The sequence below is a fragment of the Falco naumanni genome, chromosome 4, assembly GCF_017639655.2.
Source record: "Falco naumanni isolate bFalNau1 chromosome 4, bFalNau1.pat, whole genome shotgun sequence".
Lineage (NCBI taxonomy): Eukaryota > Metazoa > Chordata > Aves > Falconiformes > Falconidae > Falco > Falco naumanni.
In genome coordinates, this window is record NC_054057.1 from 87,880,417 (window position 1) to 87,903,296 (window position 22,880).

Below are 22,880 nucleotides of genomic sequence, written 5' to 3' on the forward strand. Positions count from 1 at the left end.
TTACAAGCATCCTAACCACCTTTTGTCTGCCCTGTCACTGCTCCGGTTGGTTTTATGTGCTTGCGGAGCTCACACCATACCCAGGGTTAGATGATTTTCTTGCAGAGCAGCGTGTTCCTGGGCTTTTGGTCGTTTGCTCTTCTAAATGAGAACCAGCTGATGGATAAGGGGCTGGGGGCAGCATGTGGACTTCATAAGATTGTGCTCCCTATATCTGGATTTTTGTTCCTTATATCTTTTAATTTAGGTATTCTCAGGCTGCAGATGTCTGTAAATTGCCCCTGTTTTTCCACTCCTCATCCCAGCCAAGATCAGAGGTGAGTATGGTCTCACCAGCCCAGGAAGGTGAGGGATGAGGTCTGTGTGCTCAGTCCTTGTTTAGTTGTTCCAACTCATAAGGAATCTGGTGCTGAAGGATGACAGTGTCGGCTCTCTCTTCTCCTAGTGTAGTGTAGCTGTTGTTTGCTTAATGTACAAAAGATGATCATACGTTGTTTCTGAGGCAAAACTTGTAGAGGAATCATTCAGATGCTAAAAAAAAGCCTGTAAAGCATTAGTTGGAATGAGCAGCATGTTCTGCAAATGAGAGTGCTCTGCCGAGTGGCATAGCATCAGCTTCTAAATAACCTCCTCATTTTCTCATAATCTCCTGATTTTCAAGCAGTGACAACTAAAACAGCCTCCAGCTCAGGAGGTCCATGAACCATGGCCTGCCAGGAGGGTGAACCCAAGGAAGGGCTGTTCTGCACCTGGTTGCAGGCTCTTCCCATTGCATCGGTTTCTGGGCGCTGTCAGAATCAAAAACCTCAGCCAGCGGGTTGCTGAAGCACTGACCAAGAAGCAACAGTGAAACCTTTGCATGGTTTCTGAACTGCTTCTAATGACTGGCTCTGTAGGATTTGTTAATTTACTCATTTTTGAGCATCATCCTGCACACGTGGAGTGACAGGTTCTGGGACTCCAGTCACTGGGCTGAAACCCAGGAGGATGTGAAGGCGCACATCATGGATATACACCGAACTCCCCTGATACTCACCCCTCTTTCACATCAGCAAAAAACCCAAACAGGTTGAGAATGTGATTTCCAAAGCTGTTTCGTTATCAAAAAACATGAATTTAATTTAAAAAAAGTGGTTAAGTTTCTTGTTATGATCGCCAAGAAAAATCGGAAAAAGTCTGTAAAAATTCAGGTATCAGAAGTAATAGAAAAATCAAAACTTTTAACTCGCCGTTACTTCTGGAACTCATCATAAAATTTAAAATATTCATGAATCAAGTCTTCTTAAGAGTGCAAATATTCCATGCATTAATTTCTTGTAACTGTACTGCAGCAGTGTTAGACCAGATATATGCCAGTAATTAAGGGTTTGACTTTTTCAATGAATTTTGAAGACAATTTCCCCCGTGTGGGGCAGCATCGGCCGTGCCGGCGGCATCTCACCTGGCAGATCATCCCCGTGTTCCTCAGTCCTGCTGGTGCTGGTGGTCAGGAACTAGACCAACCACATCCACCGCTGCTGAAGGGGGATGGAGAGACCCTCAGCAGGCTCCCCCCCAGCAGCTCTGTGCCAGAGCACCCGGTGCTGGGGGAGCTTCAGGTGAGGGAGCATGGACCCTCCTCACCACTGTGGCTGCCCCTGCCACCCCGCGTTGGCACCAGGCACCGTGCCCAGAACATCGTGTTCCCGGTCGCATGATTTAACCGCACGATCGTGTTTCCTCTTGAAGTTTTGCAAAAGTACTTCAGTAAGGCAGGTCCTGGGGGCTTGTGATGGGCTCCTGGGAAAGCGGCGGCTGGGACCAGCTGGAGGTCAGGTGAGCTCACTGCCCAGCTCAGCCCAGCCCTGCGGGGACCACCAAGCCCCCTGGCTGCCCTCTCATCAGGGCGAGCCCAGCACCTCCCCTTCTTGCAAGCTGCTGCCATCAGCCTCTTGCCAGCGCTGAACTGCACCCGCTGCCAACAGGAAGCTTTAAAGGCAACTTTTTATTTATTTCCAAGAGTGGTACTGTTAGACAGCCTGGCACTTCCTCCCCACACCTCACTCTTTATGGTGGCCGGAGTATTTATTTTGGACACACATTAACAGCTGTGCTCATCTGCGGCGCAAGTGTTAAATCCTGAGCAGCAAACAGGGCACCCGTGGCCTCCCGAAGCTAAGGGACAGTTTTCTTTCTCGCTGTTTCCACTGTAGTTGTTTAGGGTTGGAAATACCGCGACCTCAGATGTCAAAAGTAGCTTGGGTCCCAACCCGAGGGTCCAACCCACGGCGCAGTGCAGCTGTGGCACATGCTGTGCCATGTCTCAGCATCTGCTGCCAGGACATCCCGGTCTCTCCGCAGCACCGCCTGCCTCCCTGCTGCTGCAGCCCTGCTTCAGACTCCAGCTGCAGCCCTCGCAGCTGCCTCCACCTGCTCTTCTCACTAGGAAGCACTTCCCACCCATGCGTTAAAAAGAAACACTGACTTAACGAGTCTATAGCAACGCCGATGTATACAAGCTCTACATGCTAAAGCCAGAGCACGACACCGACTCCATGAGGTTTATTACAGGGTTTATTAGGCAGAGCTTCTTCACAGTGAACAGTCAGGGAGGGGAGGATGGCCAGGGCTTTTTAATTCCTTCCTAATTTTGGTAGAGAGTAAAAGATTGCTCAGCGAGTGATAAATGATGCGTGGCGGCAGCAGCCTGCCATCGGCAGCCCCCGGGAGGTAACGGGGTGCGCAGCTCACTCGGTCTCTGTGTCACTGTCGGGCCCAAGGACGTCGAGGGGCTGCATGCGCAGCGAGTCGTAGTTGGGCGGGGGGGGTGCCAGGCTCGGGGGGCAGCGCCTCATCCCTGGGGAGGGTACCTGTGTCCTCGGGCTGGAAGCCCAGGTTGGTGTGAGCCTCCACCAGCTCCGACACCGTCGGGGGTGTGTCCGGGTACCGCGCCTGCGCCCGCTTCTGCTTCAGGCCTTTGCACCAGCTGATCACGTTAATAATGGTGATCCACAGCGAGTCGATGATGATCTCCCCGAACTCGATGAGGCACAGCACCGAGCCCCCCATCCAGAACCCAAACTGGCCTCCCAGGCTTGACAGCAGCCAAACGATCTGTGGGGAAGAGAGCAGAGTGAGCCGAGGCGGCAAACCCCGGTCCCTGATCAGCCCCCACTGATAGCTGGGTGATGTCCCCACCACTCCTGCCCCCGGGACCTGCCCGCCGAGTCCCTTGCCCTGTGGCTGCTGCCCAGACAGGGCTGCGCTTGCTGGGGCTGCTTATCGGTGACCTGCCCTGCACCGGCGATGGGGACAGGAGGTGGAGGGGAAGAACAAAGCTGGGGCTGTGAACCAGCCGGTGAAGGTGGCTTTGTCCGCTTCCTCGCAGCAGCACCCAGGGACTCGCAGACTATCCCGGTGAGGGGCATCGCCGGCCAGGAGGACCTGAGCCCTGCCTGTGTGTCCAGCATCACTTGTTTCTGCATCTGTTCTCCAGGCGCTTGCGGCCCTGGGTGGAAGGGCAGGGATGGGTACTCACCGTTGTGGCAGCGGACTCGGAGATGGTGCGGTAGTTGTACTCCTGGAAGTAAATGTTCAGCTTGATGATGCCGTTTCTGTAGGAGACAAAGAGCAGCTCGGCACAGAGCTGGGCTGCAGGCACCCAGCACCTCCACCCCCCCACCCGCCTGCAGGCAGGGCTGCGCAGAGCCCCACCAGAGCCGCTCACGAGGCTCCACCGAAACATCTCTCTGGCACATGGAAGACATTAAAAAGTTCCTCCTGAAGAAGCCCTTGGGCACCTGAAAGCTTCTTTGGGGCTGTTTGCCTTGTTCTTCCCAACTGCTCTGGTTGGTCTAGAGGGGCCATCACCCCTCCTCAGTGCCCTGCACCTCGTGGCCCCATGTGCGTTGACAGAGTGGCTGCACCATGACCGACCACATCACAGGGGGCTTAATGTGTATGGATCAGCCAGAATCCATGGAACTGTTTCCTGCTTCTCTAAATTATTTTTTTTCCATTGGGGATAAACTCCCCTCCCTCTAATTCAGGGTTTAGGTTCTCAAAGGGAAACTCACCAGTTACCCTAATTTTGGCGCATCCCTTCTACTGCTGCTGCTCTTGGCAGGTTCAAAGATACAAGTATGAAGGGATGAATGTTACGATACAGGAGCTGGACCCTGGCAGTTCACAGCATCAGAGCTTCCAGGCTCCTACGTGTGACTGATTACAGGTGCTGCTGTCAATGCTGATTTTAATTTAGCTGCACATTTGAGTTTGTCTGAGTTTGTCACTATGGAGAGTAGAGGATATGCATGAAGTGCATTTCAGATTTGCTTTATGTACCTTGCGGGCAAACATGCGCCAAATCTTTTTCTCCCTTTGCATCAGCATATGTGTGCTCTGGCCCATTGCCAAGGTTCATGTTAATCTAATGTTAACAGGCTCAACAGAGAAGATAAAGTGGTTGTTCCTTCACTTACCTGTCCAGAGTCACATTTGTTGACATATCCCTTTCATAAGACAGAATATGGAAAATCCAGTCCTAGGAAAACAAAATTTATTCAGAACCAAGCAGAAGCATCCTCTCTGGGCACCTGCTGGGGCAGGAGCCCAAGGGAGTTGCAGAACCCTGAGCGGTCCTGGTTTGATCCAGCTCTATAAAATTAAAAGCATGGGAAAATGCTGAGTAACACGTTCAACCAGTGCCGCCCACCCTGCTCGCACTCCATGCTGGGGGGTTACGGCATCTCCCCACACTGCCTTGACCTGATCTGACTTTGCATCGATGGGTGATGTCAAGTGCCCGGTGGGGCTGCAGGTCCGTTTGGCTTTAATGGTGAGTCCCCAAGTCCCTGGTGTGACGTGCTCCGAGCAAGGCAGAGGCAAGCGCCAGGAGCCTGGGAGAGGAGACAGCACCTGCTCGGCTGTCGGCAGCCTGCCGCAGACCTGAACCAGGCAGGTTCTGGAGCGCAGTGAAGGTCGGGGCTCCTGCCCTCTCGTAGGAAGCGCGCCCACACCGTGCAGGTGCTCGGCCTGGAAGGTGGGTGCTCAGCTTCTCTCCGCATCCTCAGTGCAGGACCCCTGGGGAGGATGAGCTGCTGGGGCAGGGAGGGGGGGGCCTCTGCACAGGTGCTGCTGCCTGTCTGTATGCTGAAAACATGTAATTTAGCAAGGAGGCGCTTGTGACCTGGGCATTAGCTCTGAAAATACTGAGTGATTCATGTGGCTAAGAACAGGTAATTATTAATGTATGTTTCAAAGCAAGAAACCGGTGTTACCTCTGAAGCCTCAGACGGCCAGTCTGCCATGGAGATGGTCATCTTATACTGCGTGTCACTGGTGGGAGGAAAGGAGAGTGTTAGCACAGAAGTTTCCCCTTCTCTGAAGTCACTGGAACTTCAGCTCTCATCCAGAAAACCAGCCCCATTTTAGAAAGGTCAGAGTTACGGCAGACGAAACGCAGGATCCCCTCCACCTTTTACAGCTGCCAGAAATGGCTTTGGTACTTACTTGCACGTTTCCTTACAAGAGTCAATACAAATCTGTCTGTGCCTTATACTTGATCTCAGTGATGAATAGCAATATGCTGTTTGGTGAAAACAAAAAACCAAAGCATCTGTTTAGATAAGGACCCCACTTACTAGATTATATCAATTTCATTTAATAAAAGAAATATTTAGGTATGAGCCTGCTGCGCAGGTTTGCTGTCTTCCCCTCTAACCTTCCTTTCCTTGGGAAACTTGGGCAAAGCGATCAGACAATTTAATAATAAATTAAAAATAGATTTTCATTTTCTGCAGACAGGTTCTATACAGCCAGCTTGCCCAATGTCAGTATTTTTGGCACAGCCCTGGCCAGCTGCAGGGGTGGGAAGGTGACTGCCTGCTGGAGCTGCCCGCACGGAACCGTGCCACCGGCCCTTGCCCGCCCTGGGGAGCACTGGGCCCCCCACCCCCATGCATGGACCCGAATGGCCACGGGGCCACGTTACACAGGCAAAAGCCTTTACCTGTTGCATTTACAACAGCAATAAAACTCGCGTCCGCTCCCACCCCTCCAGCACACTAGGACCCTGGGAAGGCTGTGCAGTTAGTTTTGTTCGTGTTCTTACCCCAACCTGGGTTATCTTCATTATTGCAATAATTTACCCCTTCAGGTAAAGGAAACATATAGTGACCACATCCACAGATTTCAATCATGTGATTTTGGAAACAAGAACGCAGGCAAGCCTGGAAAAGGGAAGAGGGAGCTGCTTAGATGCGGGCTGAAGCCCCCTGCCTGCCTCTGTGCTGCTGGAGGCTGCGCTGGCTAGGAGAATTGCTCGGTCCCAAGGTATTTTCTCTCTTTTGCATGGAACAGATGATTTTGTGGCTGGACACAGAGGAGGCTGAAGCCACGGAGGGAGAAGTACAGCCGGAGCCCATCCCTCCCACGTGCACGGAGCATCACCAGGCGGCACAGCAGGCTCTGGAAGCCCGGCACAAGTCACGCTGGCTTTACAACAGTGAGGCGAGGCTGGCAGATCAGCTGCCATGTGCAGAGCTTTGCACTTCGGTCTCGGTTTTCTTTGTGATGCATTTTTCCTGCCACTCCTGGAGATTTCAAGGGACATCCCAGTGGGAGCTGCTGAGGGTAAGTCACCTCGCAGGAGCAGAAGGAAACTCAGTGCCTGCTCCCAGTCGCACAAGAAACTGCTCATTTCTGAACTATTTTAGGCTTCATGGAAGTAATACGGAGTTTCCAAAAAGGAATAAAAATGTTGTGTTACACCCATAGACACTGTTGTTGTCTCCAGGCTTTATATGATATACTGACAAAGGGCTGGTTTCCACTTTAAAGCCCGACTCTAAAAATGCTTCAACACAGAGAGCAGGTTTTAGAAATCTGAATTATCTTATCTGTGCATCTGCTTCTCTCCTTGAAGGGATTGCAGCTGCAGCTTCGGCAGTGTGCGAGCCGGGCTGCAGCGCTGCCATTAGCTCAGTGAGGCATGAAGTTAATCACCCGAGATTGGAGTGGGATTCTGGATGAAACAGTGCACAAAGCAATAACAAAGTCTATGAAAAGATGATTAAATTTAACAGCTCCAGCTAGGTAGAACAGCCAGAGAATTTCTGTGTGATACGAAATGCTTACAGAGTTCTCTGCAATCAGGGAGTGATGGAAAAGCTGGATTTTGCCAAGAGGTCTCTGAAGAGGTCTCTGGATTACGTGGACATAGAACCCCAGCCAGCATTTAGCAGCTTTTAAGTAATAATGCAATCATTTCAAGTATTTGCTTAAACGTTATAAAAGCATCTTAAAAAGCAGGATAAAGTGGTCCTATTGTTATAATTATATAAAGGCAGAAATATAAAAAATGCCTGCTAGACCAAAGGTCTCCTACTTGTCCAGGCATTTGTAAATAACCCCCAAAATGGTTTTGATGTTCTCCTTACAGCCAGATCTCGCCCTCCAGCAATACTTCTCCCTGATGTTATAGCTTGTTACAAATTAACTGGTGCTTAATGTTTACACTATATTTTTCTACAGATTCAAGGTTTACAAACACTCAACTTTCTCATCACAATTTTAAAGCAAAGGTCTGTCTTCATTGCCTATACAAAACAAGCAGGCATTTTCAGTGGAAAAATGACTTATTTCCCTTAAAGAGAAATTCCCTTAAAGAGAAAGAGTTGGAGGGTTCAGGACAGGAATCCCTCCTGTATATTCCTCTCCTGTTGGGGTAAGTACTACTTGTGTACACAAAATAGGAGCTTTGCTTTGCACATTAGAGCAATGCCCTGGCTAAAATCCAGAACACAACAGTTCCCCAGGCAGCTTTTATCCTCCCAGCACACCCCCAGCAGCAGGAGCCAGCCCAGCTCATGAAAAGCATCACATTAACGCCTCAGCATAAGCTTCCCAGAGCCACAGTGTCCATTCATGCTGCAAGACGGCGCCTGCGGATGGAGCAGCTTTGCTGTCCCGGTTACAGTGTCACACGCTGCTATGGCCATTGCTCAGAACCCCTTGAGTTTAGGGAAGCTCGCCTGTGGACATGGGCAATGACTAGAGTCTACCCCTTGCTGGTTGGTCTGCCTATAATTAAAAGATTTCAGCCAAGCATGGAAATTGTAGGGCAAAACCAAAGATAATCTCACAGCTGAAAAAGAAACTAATTGCCTTAATCATAGAATAGAATCATTTAGGTCAGAAAAGACCTTTAAGACCACCGAGTCCAAGCCTTAACCCAGCACTGCCAAGGCCACCACTAACCATGTCCCCAAGCGCCACACCTGTGTGTTGTTTGAACACCCCAGGGACGGTGACTCCAGCACCCCCTGGGCAGCCTGTTCCAGGGCTGCACAACCCTTGCGGGGAAGGAAGGTTTGGGAATATCCCATCTCAGCCTCCCCCGGCACAACCTGAGGCTGTTTCCTCTTGTCCCATCACCTGTGATCTGGGAGAAGAGACCGACCCCCCCTTGCTACAGCCCCCGCTCAGGCAGCTGTAGGGAGCGATCAGGCCCCCTGAGCCCCCTTTCTCCAGGCTGAACACCCCAGCTCCCCCCGCCGCTCCTCACAGGGCTGGTGCCCCAGCCCCTTCCCCAGCCCCGTGCCCGTCCCTGGGGCGCTCCAGCCCCGCGGTGTCTGTCTGGGAGCGGGGGGCCCAGCACCGAACCCAGGGTCCCCGCTGCGGCCGCACCAGTGCCCAGCACAGGGGGACAGGCACTGCCCTGGGCCTGCTGGCCACACGGTTTGGGACACGAGCCAGGGTGCTGTTGGCCACCTGGGCACACTGCCGGCCCATGCCCAGCCGGCCATCAGCCAGCCCCCCCAGGCCCTTCCCCCCAGGCAGCTCCCCAGCCGCGCTGCCCCCAGCCTGTCGCGCTGCGTGGGGCTGGTGTGACCCGTGTGCAGGACCCGGCAGCGAGCCCTGGTGACCCTCACGCAGCTGCCCTCAGCCCAGTGACACGGCAGGAACAGTTATTCTTTTAAAGGAAACCTGAAAGGAGCAAAACTGCTCCGCAGCCTCCTGCGGCTAACGTGGGAAGCCGTCGGGCTACCGTGGTGCAGAGGACGGGGAGCTCTGCGCTCCCAATGGGACACTGGAAGATGCTTTTTCCCACTGTTTCCCATGATGTTAAAGCACTGGCATTAACCCAAGCTGTTGGGAGCCTCACCCTGTTCCAGACACCCACCCTCCCCAGCACTGCGGAGGGGGCTGCCTCCCGGCTCCGGCACCCTGCAGCAGCCCAGGCGCACCCTGCTCTTGCTTCGCCTGGTTTTCAGGATGAGGGGGAACCCTCCGCTTTGGGGACCGGAGCTCTGAGACGGCACAGTACAAGGAAAGGACCAGCATTAAACTGTGCTCATTATGTGCAAGTAAAAATATTTGCTTTTTTGTCTGCAAATTAGGACTTCGCTGGTAGGTCACACACCCGTGTAACCACAGAGACCGGGGGGGAGGGTTTGCTGCCATTTGGCTTTTGAGGAAATTACAGAAATGACCATTTTCATCCTCTCAAAATGAGACAAAATTCACACCTGGCCAAGGGAACAATAACTACTGATGCCCTCTCCTTGCCACACAAACTGTTCTGCTGTGAGAATGACAAACTGAAGATTATGCTACACTGTGCTGCCTGCCAGAGCAACGGTCCTTATCTTTTAATGCAAGTTTCAATACCTGCATCGTTAGGACTTGCTCCTGCCATACAGTTATTTCCACTGGGTCCACTGGGATCGTTTCCAAACCTGGGTCTAGAGTGCGGATTTATTACCAGAAAAGAAGGTTCCCATGTTTAGGTTATGCTTTCTACTTTATCATTGCTGATCCTCCAGTAATCCTGCATGCTAGTCAAATATTTTAATGGCTTTGATGATTTTTCCTAAATAGTCGTGTTTGATTTAAAGGTGTGTTTTACCTGTATGGAATAGGAGGTATTATATTGGCTGTAGAGATTTTTCACAGGGACATCAGACCCATTCATGGTGCAGTCACTGTACGGATAGCCCATCCGTTCCAGTTCATCCTGAAAGAAAACCAAAAGAGCAAACTTCAGTAGTTATCGCTGCTCCCCAGGTCCCTGGTGCCAGTTTTCTAGAGACTCTGTAATTCCTTCATTCCCTGCTCTCTTTGAAAAAAATCAAAGGATCATAGGCAGCAGAGCTGAAGGAGGTGCAGCCCATTCCCCAGGGCGGATCGAGGTAGATGAGGGTGTCCAAAAGCAGCACGTTTTAGCAAGGCAGCTTCTGACACGCTAAAGGAAGAGGCAACAATGATCTGAGCTCAATATTTTGGCTTCAATAAAGTACTTTTTGCCAGGACAGTTACATAAAAGTCTCCATAAACTGTTCCAGCCCACAGCTAGCATATACCCTGACTCTTTTGGTTTGAGCCAGTTCAGCCAAGACTTAAAACAAACTTGGTTGCAGTCCCATCAGATAACATTATTCTCAGACAATCTGCTCTAGAGGAATGCCACACATACCACTAACACGCCGATGGAGGTTTCTGTCCCGGCCATTGCATAGATGCCCTGATCCTTAAGGAAGGGGAAGCTCTTCTGCTGGTGCAGCATGAGCCTGGCCCCGGCAGCGGATGACAGGTAGGGGATGTAGTCTTGCTGGCTGATGTCCAGAATTAACTTCAGCCCTGGGACACCAGACAAAACACTCAGAACAGGAATTGCATCAAAATGTGAGTCTTTGGGAAAAAAAAAAAAAAAAAAACCAACCCAGAATCTATTTTCTTCTTGCTGTGCACAGAAACCTCTGTTCTGTGGGGAAGGGTCAGGTCCATGGCAGCCTTACGCATGCCTCAATACATGGGATCGTGAGGGCACCGAGTGGGAAAATTTGAGCGAGCACTCAGACATGGCCTCCACAATTTTGACTCTCCAGATGTTGCACTTTTGCTAGGTGTAACATCTGTAGTCACATTCCTTGTTTCTATGTGGCACAGTCCCCTTTTGGGGGCTTATCCCCTTCCGGAAAACCACGACTCCATGCTGCAGCACTCCAGAGACAAAGAAATCATCCAGCTGTTGTGTATAACAGAAATGGCCACTGAGAGACAGAATAGCTCCCAGCACTTCTGCTCCTTTAGCTCCTTCCTCCTTAGCAAAGCTGCTCTTACCAAACTCAGCTCCAGGGTTGGAAGAATTCAAAGCCTCTTCATCCATGCCCCAGTTAAAGATGTAGCAGTTACCATGGTCTGGGTGATAGATTTGGGTGAAATTCCTGGAAGAATCATGCACAAAAACCTGTGACTCTCACGGAAGACTAAAGGGCTATAACATAACGCATCTGGTGAGACCAGAGCTTGGCAGCTACGTCTGGGATTCACTTTAAATTGCTTTGTCTGTTGAATGCCTGTATAGAAATTTCAGCTGATATAACTGCAATCAATCTGCCTTTGAAAAAATAGCAAAGCAAGGTACTGGTGTGTACCGAGACACAGCCACTGGGGATAACGCTCTGTTGGAATGGAAGGGAATAGTCTGTCACACAGAAGAGAGAAATAATTGCTTGATCTGAGCTATGGTAACAGGTTTTGGCTGGTGTTATATCTCATTCTTTGATGACAATTCTCTGTTGCCCTCTTTGCTGCCTCCTTGCAGCCTGGGGTGCTGCTGTGCGCTCATGTTTCTCAGAACAGGATATATAAATTTTGTCTCTGTAAGAAACAACAATGGCTAAAACCCATTTCAAGAGCCTTGTGTAAAAAGAGGGGGATGTAACTGAGGGCTGCACCGCTGTGCAGGGGGTACGCTGACTCAGCACCTGGGCTGGCAGCTGGTTATCACTAAATACCCTGGGATGGTCCCACAGATGCTGTTAGTCTTGATACATCATGAGCAAAACAGACCATCCAAAACTAAAACTCAGGCCAGCACTATCCCAAAATAACCCATTTCAGCTAGAATCACATACAGAAACCCTCTGGGAAATGTTGTTAAAGTTAAGGACCAGAGAAATCTCTTTATGAATTGATAAATACCTTAGAAAAAGAAAGAGGCTCCTTTAGCATCCTGTACCTTTCCCGATGTGACAGAAAAGGGCAGGGAGCTTGGTGTGTACCTACTTGTAGTTGCAGGGTTCAGCCCCATAGAGACATGCCAGGATCATGTCTTCTGCCTGGTAGCCCATCCTGATTCTCTCTTGCAGCGGGACTTTGGAGAGGATGCTGGTGGACTGCAGGATGTACCACTCGGTCACCGCCTGCGCCGCGCTGGTGAAGTTCCTGTAGGTGCAGTTGTTGGAGCCCTGATGGCTGCACTGGGGACACACAGCAGGCAGGTCTGAGCCCATCCCGCGGTGGGGACGGCAGGGGGGACGCACGGCGTGTCCTCTCTCCCTGCGCGCACCAGGCATGATGCCAGCCCTGCCTGCTGCTCCTGGGGAAATGAGAGGTACGGCCAGAGGGAGCCGGCTGCCCCATCGCAAGCGTTCACAGGCGGGTCCTGCCCCGAGGAGATTCCCAGCTGGGCAGATCCTCCATCAGTCCCGGTGTTACCTCCACAAGCTTACAGAAAACATCACTTTTTGGCCAATTTTTAAGGCTGGAGTTGCCCTAGCTTCCAAGGTCTGGTCAGGCAGGGTCCATGAAGCCTTTGTCAGAGCAGAGGGTGGGGGGTCATGAGACCCCCACGTGCCTCTGTGCTGAGGACCGCAGCAGGGGCGGCAGCTGCAGCTTCTCCCCGGCATTTTAGGTGCCAGACCCGAGGGAGAGGTGAAGGCGGTGGGGACCGCGTGGAGCACCTCTGCCCTGCTCTGCCCTGGGCTCAGCCTGCAGCAGGGCTGCGCGGGGGCACCACGGGGGACATGGGGACATGCAGCATGGCCCTCGGCGCTGCTGGCGGACCGCACCGACCGACACAGCGCACAGCTGGGTTACTGCCCATTGCCGACCAGCGTTACCAGCACCCCCTCCCCAGGGGCTGCCGGGCCTGCTGGCAGGATCCGCTCCGTACCTCTGATGCGGTGCTAGGCTACACGCTGTCAGAGCTTTCTTCCATGAAGAACCTGCTCATCTTACTGTTGTTACGCAGCTACCTAAAGTTCACCACAGACTGACTTTACACAGCTCCTTGCTGGGTTTTCTTTCATATAGGGAAGTTTATTTAGAGTATGATCCTGCTGCAGGCCCCACATGCAGAAATCCAGCAGCTTCAGCTGGGTGTCTGGCTGTGTATTCCTGCAGGGCACCAGACCCCCTCTCTGAAAATTAAAAAAATCTTAAAATATCTCTGTGCTGCCTTCCTCAGAGATAAACCCAGCAAACAGCTCTGTGGTATTGAAACAACACACCATTAACTTGCAAACTGCCCACGGGCTCCGTGTGCCCTGCGTGAGGGTGCTGCCAGTACAGGCAGCCCCCAGCCCCGGCACAGCCAGACCAGAGCCCCGAGGCTGAGTGGCTCTGGGCAGCTGGTGGGGAAGGGACACCCATCTCCATGCTGCATCCCTGCCACTGCGCACCACGCTGACCGCCCCTTGCCCCTTCCCAGCTGCCTCCTGTGGGACCCCTCTCACCAGCTTCACTGCCAGCTTGTACTTCTTCTCTTCTGACGTTGTATTGGCCAGGGCAGGTGGAGCAGCAGTTTGGTTACCCACAGAAGTTTGGTCATCTGCAGAGGTCTGGTTGTCTGCAGAGATCTGGTCACCTGCAGAGGTCTGGTTGCCCGCAGAGGTCTGGTCACCTGCAGAGGTCTGGTTGCCCGCAGAGGTCTGGCTGGTCTCAAAGATGTCCAGGATGATGGGGTTGTCTTTGTTGTGCTCATCGATGAGGACCAGGGGTATCTGGTGCCAGAGCCCCAGGTCGAGTGGCAAGGAGGTGTTCTCACTGCTGTTCCCTGGCGTGGGCTGCAGGATCCTCTCCAGAGCTACTTCGATGAGCCTGTCCAGCTCTTTCAGCAGATGCTTCACCTCTGAGTATCTGCAGGACAAGGAGCAGTTACCAGGTGGTGTCAAGGTCGTGGGGGTGTGTAGCAGCTCATCTGAGCTCATCTGCTGCACCGTTGTCTTAGACATTCCTGGGGACCTGAAGATTTACTGGAGGACAGCGTTAGCCTCCATGCAGAGCATGGCCAGCTGGGACATGGGCATCCCAGCAGCCTGCAACCAGGAAGAAAACCAGCAGGAGGATAAAGAGGGAGCGCAGCAGTGGTGAACCTGCCAGCACAGAACCAAACTGGTTGTATTTTAGTAATTCACTAGTTTACACAAAACATCTCTAGCAAGCAGAGAGAAAAAAACAATCCCAAAGTAATTCCTGTGTTGGTTGAGAGCATCTTGCCTTGGGCTACATCATTGCATGGACGTAAATTTAAAACAACCCTAACAAAAATCAGTTATTCCTTTGAAATTACGATCGAGTTATATCACTGCAGCTCCCAGCTGATACTACTGTTTAACCAGCTCTTTATGGCCAGAGTGTAAGCGATAAGAGGTATGTTCATGGCGAGGAAGGAGAAAGAAAGGAATTGTGGGGAAAGATTGAGAGACTGATTTTTGTTGTAACAAGCGAGTTGAACTTCGAGTTTTCCCTGAGCCAGGGAAAGTTTGCGGGGAGGCAATAACCATCATTAGATCAACTGATACAGTAAGGAAACGCAGACAAACTCGCAGGCACAGGAACCCTCCCCGCGCCTCATATCAGTCTCCTCTCTTCAGTTTTTAGTGCCACTTAGTGAGTCCATTGATGCTCCTAGTGCGCTGTCTGAGACAGGAGCAGGTCACAGTACCTTACACTGGCGGTATAACCGAGGGTGTTAAAGCATGCTGGGGTAAATTAAGCAAGGAAAAACTTACTTGAAAGGGTTGGCGTTGCAGACCGTGACTGCTGGGAACTTCATGGTCTTAAAGCCAATAGAGAGAGACGAAGTGACGTTATAGGAGAGGTAGGTGTTGATGAGGATACCCCACTGCCAGAAGACCAGAGATGCAAAGAGCAAAGTTAGGAAGAACCAGATTAATTTCTTCTTCGGCCCTTCTTTGATGATGCGCTTCGGGCCGTGGGTGTTGGTGTTGTCGCAGTACCAGACCAGCAGCTCCTTGTAGGTGTAGCCAGGCCCCTTCTGCAGGCGGTGCAGCGCCCGGATGAAGTACCTCCTCAGGTTCATGCTGCGCCCTGCAAGTGGGAGAAAAGACACCAAACCAGCTGTGCTGAGAGGCAGGGTTTGCACTACGCCAGGCACACCTGTCAGCAAAGCAGAAGCAGAATAGTTACATGATGGCATGACTGTAGTTTTACAACCCAGGAGAAATCTGGGGCAGATGTCCTGCAGGGTCACGCTGTGGCAGCGACACGGCCCCTCACCTCCTGAGAGGGTACCGGAGGGAGGTTTATGCTTTGCTGTTCCAACAGTGGTGAAGGTTTTTGTCATCTCCCTTCTGGCCCCAGGAGAGTGAAGTGACTTGGACCTGCTGGACGTGGCTGTGCCCACGTGACTTACCAAGCGCTGGCCCCCGGCCCCGCACAGGTTGCAGTCAGGACCCAGGTAACTTTTTCAGAAGTTGGTATTTTGTGTGCAAACTGGTATGTCTGCAGCATCGACCGAAACCTCTGCCAACGCTAGATGGACCAAGCAGTACACTCATGAGCTGGTTTCAGGTAGAATTCAGGCTAGCAGCGTTTACTAAACGCAGGACTTAAGACAACTCTTCTTAAAAGCATTACAGTGCACCAGGCTGTCAGAGGGGGCAGGAGAAGAGGACCAGGACCCAGCAGCACCTTTCCCAGGACCAGGAATGCTGCTCAGTGCCGCTGCCTGCCACAGGAAGGACAACAGATTGGTTTTTTCCACCAAATTCCTTTGTTTTTCAGATACTATCGGTATGCTTCCACTGCTCATGTGAGGGATGCTGCATATTTTACATTCATATTGTGAGTAAACAGAATATTTTGTGCTGCTAGTTTAAGGTGAGAATTTGTGTTACTAAATCTTAATATCCTGAGGCAGGATTTCAAAACAAACCACAGTCAGCTGCTTAGAACATTTTTCAGATTTAAACTGTAGGAGAACAGAATTAAATATTAATGCTGCATATAACTCGGCACCCCAGAAGAAAGAGTGCTGAAATAATACAGCAATATTTCAATAATGAGCAGTACTCAGCAACATAGAAACTAGATTAATGCAGTTACTCACAGACAGACTACCCCAGGAAGCTGAAGGGTGCGTACAGGCATCCTGGGGAGTGGGACAATCTCTGTCCTTACTTTTCCAGGGGAAAAAAAAAAAGGTAATACTGATTATTGATTTTTTGGCCAGATCTGCGACATCTCCTGAGTAGCATATACAGAGCTTCATAAAAATATAAACCTAATAGATTTTATAGTGTCTCACTCCATGATGCAAAGAGAGATTATATTTTCGTTGCACACCCTGTCACATGTGATGCTAGACATAGCCTGACACCACGAGGTCTTGACAGGAGAGTGCCTTGGAAAGAAGAAGCTCTAGCTACTTTCTCTGAGATTTGAGGGCAGGCTCTACTCTCATGTGAAAGCATTCTGTTCTCCAAAGAACACTTGGACCTCCCGCACCCCCCAGACCCGCAGCCCACCAGCGCATCAGCAGCTCGTCCTCCGTGGACTCGTGCCACAGAGGTTCCCACCCACCGCTGCCTGCAGAAGGGTTTATGCACAGAAGGAGCTTACATTGCATCAGATGCTCGCTGGCTTTTGGGCAGGAATATAATGAAAATAGGAGCAACAACTTTAACTCGGTTACCCGTGGCTGAAGGGACAACGTGAAACACGCATGGCCGTTCTGCCTGAGCCCTCTGCTGCCGCGTGTGAGCACAAACTGTCCCAAGGCACGGCCTCAGGATTGGTCTCTGCTTTATAAAACGGTACCATCAAAACACATTTAAATCCAGAGAGACTAGCAAGGCAAACTAGTAAATATTTTCTGCCTTTTAAGAAATCCAATAAAAGATTTAGATCAGACTAAAATTTAAAACACACCTACACCGCACTAGGCAAAACCCAGCCTGGCTGGACCTGACTGGCCGCATGCCCTGCAGCCTCTGTTTGCTCCGCTCCTTACGGACCGGACCGTGCTGGCCAGGCACCGAGCGTGGGCTTCTGCCATCCAGGGACCCCAGGGTGTCATACAGACCTTTGTGGGTTGCTCATCAACCCAACTTTGCTGGGCAAAGTTATTATTTCTTTTTATATTGTTTCCTGAGGCTGAGTTCTTTTTTTTTCCTGATGGCAATGTTGAGACACATACTTACGGCCCGAGGAGCACACATGGAGTAAAAGCTCTACTTTCATAACAGAGTAAAGCTAAAGATACTGAACAGCTAATTTTGATGCCGCTTTATCTTTGTTCATGGCTTTGCAGAAGTCATCGATACACACTTGTTCTCCACCTTGAATTTATTTCCATTTAGCCATCGAACCTGAGAGTGCTCTTTGCAAAGTCACGGTATGCTGGCTAGCGATAGCAAGGGGAAGGCACTGTGCTAGGCAAGGAACACCAGCTCCAAATCAGTTTTAAGCAAAGATTGAAGTGCCTTCTATCTCACTTTATCTCTTCAGCTCACCCACCGTAAAAACACTGTGCTGAAGGGCATCATTTTCACATTTTTGAGTTAGATTCAGGCCACACTGTGGAAAATAAGATTAAACTAGTTTTTGGATACGTTTTAAATTGATTCAGACTTTTTTTCCCTGCTGTCAAAGCTATGGGATCTGTTCTTTGCAAGTGCTGCTCCATCCCACGGGGCACCTGCCAGTCGGAGCACAGGGATGGGGACGGGGACAGGGACAGGGATGGGGTCAGCTAGAAGAGCATCCTCAGGCAGGATGCCTGCAGTGTCTGTGCCCCACCATGAAAACACATGGATCCCAACATTAAAAATCCAAGTTAACAAGGTGTGCTGGCCACACAGCCAAGCAGACAGTCACAGGTTTTTCAGGGCACATCTTAACATGGCAGCAGAGTGAAGGACCCAGGTTTCCTCTTCCTTTAGGCATGAGCTGTGTTTCTAACCAGGTCATTCGATAAAAGAAACGGCACTAAGTGAAAGCTAAGCTTGACCATACTTCTTTTTTTCCAATCTTTTTTCTCACCTTAATAGTTTTCTTCTTACCTTTATTTCCAGAATGTTTCTAGAAAGACTTTGTGTTTCTTTCTCACTGGTGAAAGCTGCTCTGCACGAGGTGCCTTGCCCGATGGGAAGCCAAAGCCCCTGTGACAGGGCGGGGGGTCCTGCCCTGGGCACAGTCTCAGTGCTCAGATGCTGTAGCTGTTTGGAGGGGGTTTGGTACCGGTCTTGGTGCCAGCCTGGAGCCTGTCCTGCTTTCCTCCATCAGTGGGCTGCACCTGGAACGGAACAGAGAAGTGACAAATGAGGGGCAACAAGACCCACCCTCTGTCAGCACAGAGATAACCGTCGCCCCTTCCCAAACCCACCCCCCCCACCCCCACCCCGGAGACAGGCAATGGAGGCTGCAAGGGGACACGAGCCGAGGGGGACATCAGGGCTGTCCCCCTTGATGGACACTTGGCCTGGCTCCTGCAGGCATGTGGCACGCAGGGTTACAAACACTGGCCCCACAGCCGCCCTCAAACCCCTGTTATTCGTTATTCATTATTCGTTATTTGCACAGTGTGTGAAGCTCAGGGCCTGGACACACGGCTGCTCTCAGCTGCCACTCACTGGTTCTATTTCTCGTATGGCTGCTTCACTTCCAAGGCCCCAGTCAGGGAAAGGGGAACACGCACCCATTAGTCTCCCCAACTCCTTCTCCCTTGCACTTTGATTGTCACACTGCTCTGTTTGCAGGACTGGTCTCTATCGTGCAGATAATGTCTCTCACTGTCTCCTTTGCTGGTGGGGCAGCTCCACTGCTGCCCTCAGCACCTCTGCCCCGCTGTGCTCTGGGCTGCCCCTTCCCAGCACTCTGCCACCACCTGAAATGCCCGTCAGGAGTTGACCCTGTGGAGCACAGGGTGCCACGTGCCCCTCTCCCGGCAGCACCCCCATACCTGCGATGACCAAAGCCATCCTAAAAGCAACCTGCTCCCGGCTCTAATGTGGTTTGCTTTGTGCTGGGAAGGAGGTGTCCTCACCTTCCCCCAGCAGCCCTGAGTCTAGCCCTGCATCATCCCAGCACCATCCCAGGTGAAACTCCTCCACCTTACAGGTGAGATCAGACTCCCACGTTACGAAATGATTGTGTTGACTGCGTTGAGTCTCCTCTGGGATTTTCCTAGGGCAATTGCCACTTAAAGACATAAGCAAAACTCAGCACACTCCTGGAAGCTCCAGGGTGGTACCTCGGCTGCAAAACCACTCCAACACCACTAGGACTGATACTGCAATTATTCAGTACTTTGCTGGGGCACAAAACAGCCATTCCTCTTTGATCACCAGCTGCTCATCTGCCATCTTCTCCAGAGCCTGATGAAAAGACCTTGTTTTCCTGGAGGAGACATCTATGCTATCCAGTGGTATTTTTGCAAATTAGAGGAATTTTTTTCTATTACATCACAAGTTTACAGGCTGGCAGTTGTAAAGTGGAGCAGGAATGTGGCAGTGAGCAACGAAAGCCCTTCCTGAACCCAGGGTCACAGAGTACCCAGCAGATGCTTTGCCTCGCTGTTGTGTGTGAGGAAAGCATCCGCTGCACGTGGCTGCCGGCTCAGGCGCCCACGGTCACCCCAATCTGTGCAGGCATTTTCAGGCCTCTGGTCCCATGGGCATGTGCACAGCACTTGAAGAGTATTTACAGTCTGGAAGTTTAGATAGCATTCGCCTGACTCCCTGTACCGTACGTTAGACACTCTGCCCCTTCTTGGTGGTGAGGCACTGGCACAGTTGCCCATCCACAGGATGCCCCATCGCTGGCGGTGTCCAAGGCCAGGCTGGATGGGGCTTGGAGCAACCTGCTCTGGTGGAAGGTGTCCCTGCCCATGGCAGGGGCTTGGAACTAGGTCTTTAAGGTCCCTTCCAACTCAAACCATTCCGTGATTCTATGATACTTCCCCTGCCAGCCTAACACTGCGTTTCCCGTGATGTCCCTGTCTCCTAGCATGATGACAAGCCTTGCTCCTCACGTGCCAGTAAGGTCACATTGCTGAGAGCCAACTCTGCTGCTTGTGCAATGCACAACGTGAATCCTGGAATGTAAGAGGCGCGATCCCCCCAGCAGCTCCCTCCCCAGCCCCAGATTATTCTGCAGCAAGGCCGGTGTCCCGGAGAGGAAGCATCCCCTGCCCTCCCCGCGGGGCAGCAGCCCGGCGTGGGTGGCACATGTCCCACTGCAGAGGGAGACGGCAGTGACATCCTGGGAAGCTGCGGTTTGCTCCCACACCGGCGAGATTCGGGAAAGCCCCGTGTGAACGGAGGGGGCGGCAGCAGCGCACAGCTGGCTGCGCTGGCACAGCTGGCACGGACACCGCAGCGCTGCTGCACGAGCAGCCGAAGGTGGGGGGCTCCGCGCCTGCCCCTGCGCACGAACCCACCGTTTCCATTCCGCACCCCCGAAAGCACAGCGGAGGGCTCCCCCCATTCCTCTCCCCCTGGAGGCAACATTACGCCTTAAACCCGCGTCCCCTCCGCACGACGCAACTGCCCCACGCGTGTCCAGCCCCCCGCGGCCCCCCCACCCCCGACCCCCCGGCCCCCGTACCTGCCGCCCCGCCGCTCCGGCCCCGCTCCCCGCCGGCAGCGCCCGCGGCCCCCGCCCGCCCCCCGTACCTGCCCCCGCCCGCCGCGGGCCCGCCCCCCGTTCCTGCCCCGCCCGCCCCGCCGCCCTCCGCCCCCTCCCCGGGAGCCGCCTGCAAACCTCGCTGTAGTTTTCCCCGACGCCCCCCGCAGGGACCGGCAGCCGCTTCTGCTGCTGCTGCCCCAGCCCCGCCGTCACCCACGGGCGCGGGCAGCGCGGGGGCGGGCACCGACCCGCCGTGATGGGGGAGCTGCCCGGGAAGTTGTGCCCGTCCCGCGGCTCCCAGATGGGCACCCGCCCCCGGGCTTTACCAAAAAGAAGGAAAATCCTGTCGGGGCGGCCGGCCTAGGGCATGGCGGGATGCGGGGGGCGCTTGGCAGGCGCGGGGGAGCCGGAGCGGCGGGCCGGGGCCGGGGGGCGCTGCCCTGACCCCTGCGTGGCAGCCGCCGCCAGGGTGGCTCCCGCCCGGTTGGTGGCGTCTCGGGTGCCAGGACATCACCGTGCCAGTGCTGGGCCACCGCCCGTGCCGGGCCACCACCCGCGCCGGTGTCGGGACATCACCTGCGCCGGTGCCGGGCCACCACCCGTGCCGGTGCTGGGCCACCACCGCCCCGGTGCCAGCAGGTGCCGGGCCACCACCCGTGCCGGTGCTGGGCCATCACTGCGCCACTTCAGCTTTGCTCACACCGGCCTTTGGGGCAGCTGGAATAACTGCGGGTGAACCACACGGGTGCTCCGCCACAGGCTCAGAGTCCTTTCTGTAAAAGACCTTATAATCCTTTTTTTAAAGGTCTTATTTATTTTTTTAAAAGGAAGCATAAGATCTTACAATATATATACTCTTTTCTCAAAAAAGCCTCCGCAGGCAGCTGTGTTTACTGTCAAGACTGATGCGGGGCGGCTCTCCCGGGAGTGCTCTGTGCCCCTCACCTTGCCGGCTGCCGGAGGTGTTGATGCTTCAACAGAAAGGGCCGAGCTGTGGCACCGGCAGGCCCAAGGGTGAGGATCCTTTGCCCAGAGAAACGAGCTCTGCTTCCACAAAATGACAATGAAATTAAGACGAAGCAGCTTTTCTGTTTGACTTGAGGGTGGAACACGGGCGGCCGGGGTCAGGTGCCCCCACGAGCCCCCCCAGCCTGCTTATGTGCCATTCTCACAGTGTCCAGTGTGCACTTTAGGATTTTATGACTTAATCTCAATCTTATGTGTCTTGCACAGTGATTCCTGTTGATCGCTTAATTAATCCCTCTGGGGGTTTGGAGAGACACGTGCCCCTCCCCCTTCCCCCCTCCCCCCCCCCCTTTATTTTCCTTATTTGCGTACACTGGGGCCTGCAGATTGCATGTAGTGAGTGAGGTGGGATCCCTGCACCCAACGCTGCTATACAAACCCAGTTCAGAGGTAAAACCCTGAGCATCTTGAGTGATCGTGGGAGACATTAAGTCTTCACAACAGAACAGTAAATGTGTATAAACCTCCTTGGCCCTGTAAATCACTGCAGAGCAGCAAAACATAGTGAAAGGTAACGATTGCCTCTTGCTAGGAAAAGTAATCACAGGTTCTTGTTCAATCAGGACTCGGTTAGACTTTCCCAAATGTCCCCATGTTCTGTGGTTCGGGAACAAAAGGGATTTTTATTTTTAAATTGCACAAGTGTACCTCCTACCATTATGTCAGAAGTGGAATGCAGGACTGTGTTTAAACAGTATTTCCAAGTGAAGCTAGAACGAACAGGTTTGATGGTGAGTACCAGGACTTACCCAGTTTCTAACCTCTGTCCTGTCAAAATAATTGCCCTTCTATTGCTGCTTATTTCCCCAGAGAACAATGTCTGTTGCCAGGACTGGCAGCTCTAACACTGGAAATAGAGCAAGCTGCATTTGTTCAGTGGTTTGAAACATCAGCTGTGAAGCCAAATGACCTTGAATTTGGCTTGATTTTCTGTTGTCTCTCTCACTCGCTTCATGAGAAAGTTTATTTCATAAGCAAAACCCGCCTGCTAAAAATACAGCTGAAAAACACCATGGAAAGCTCTTCTGCACCCCAGGCATTGTGTCCCAAGCTGGGGCATTGTGCTGGCGTGATGCACCGCTGACAGCAGCTAAATACAGCTGAGGAACTGGATACACGGGGCGAATCAGCGCCCAAGACGGCACCCTTGGTCTAGTCTGTGGCGTTTCGAAAATATCAACTGGTCCTAAATGTATCTGGTAAAGGGAAAATGT

At 52.4% G+C, this 22,880-nt stretch overlaps 1 protein-coding gene across 1 annotated transcript; it reads right to left on the minus strand.

Annotated features, from left to right (window-relative positions):
* Nucleotides 1-2,545: 2,545 nt before the first annotated feature.
* SCNN1B (sodium channel epithelial 1 subunit beta) lies at nt 2,546-20,668 on the minus strand. The gene is given in 15 exon segments (XM_040593386.1): nt 2,546-2,804; nt 2,806-3,093; nt 3,518-3,593; nt 4,461-4,522; nt 5,259-5,316; nt 5,491-5,566; nt 6,092-6,209; nt 9,890-9,997; nt 10,457-10,620; nt 11,104-11,207; nt 12,052-12,245; nt 13,503-13,905; nt 14,781-15,099; nt 18,075-18,307; nt 20,620-20,668. Coding segments are annotated over 13 exon segments (2,040 nt in total). The 5' UTR covers nt 15,092-15,099; nt 18,075-18,307; nt 20,620-20,668; the 3' UTR covers nt 2,546-2,726.
* Nucleotides 20,669-22,880: the final 2,212 nt, after the last annotated feature.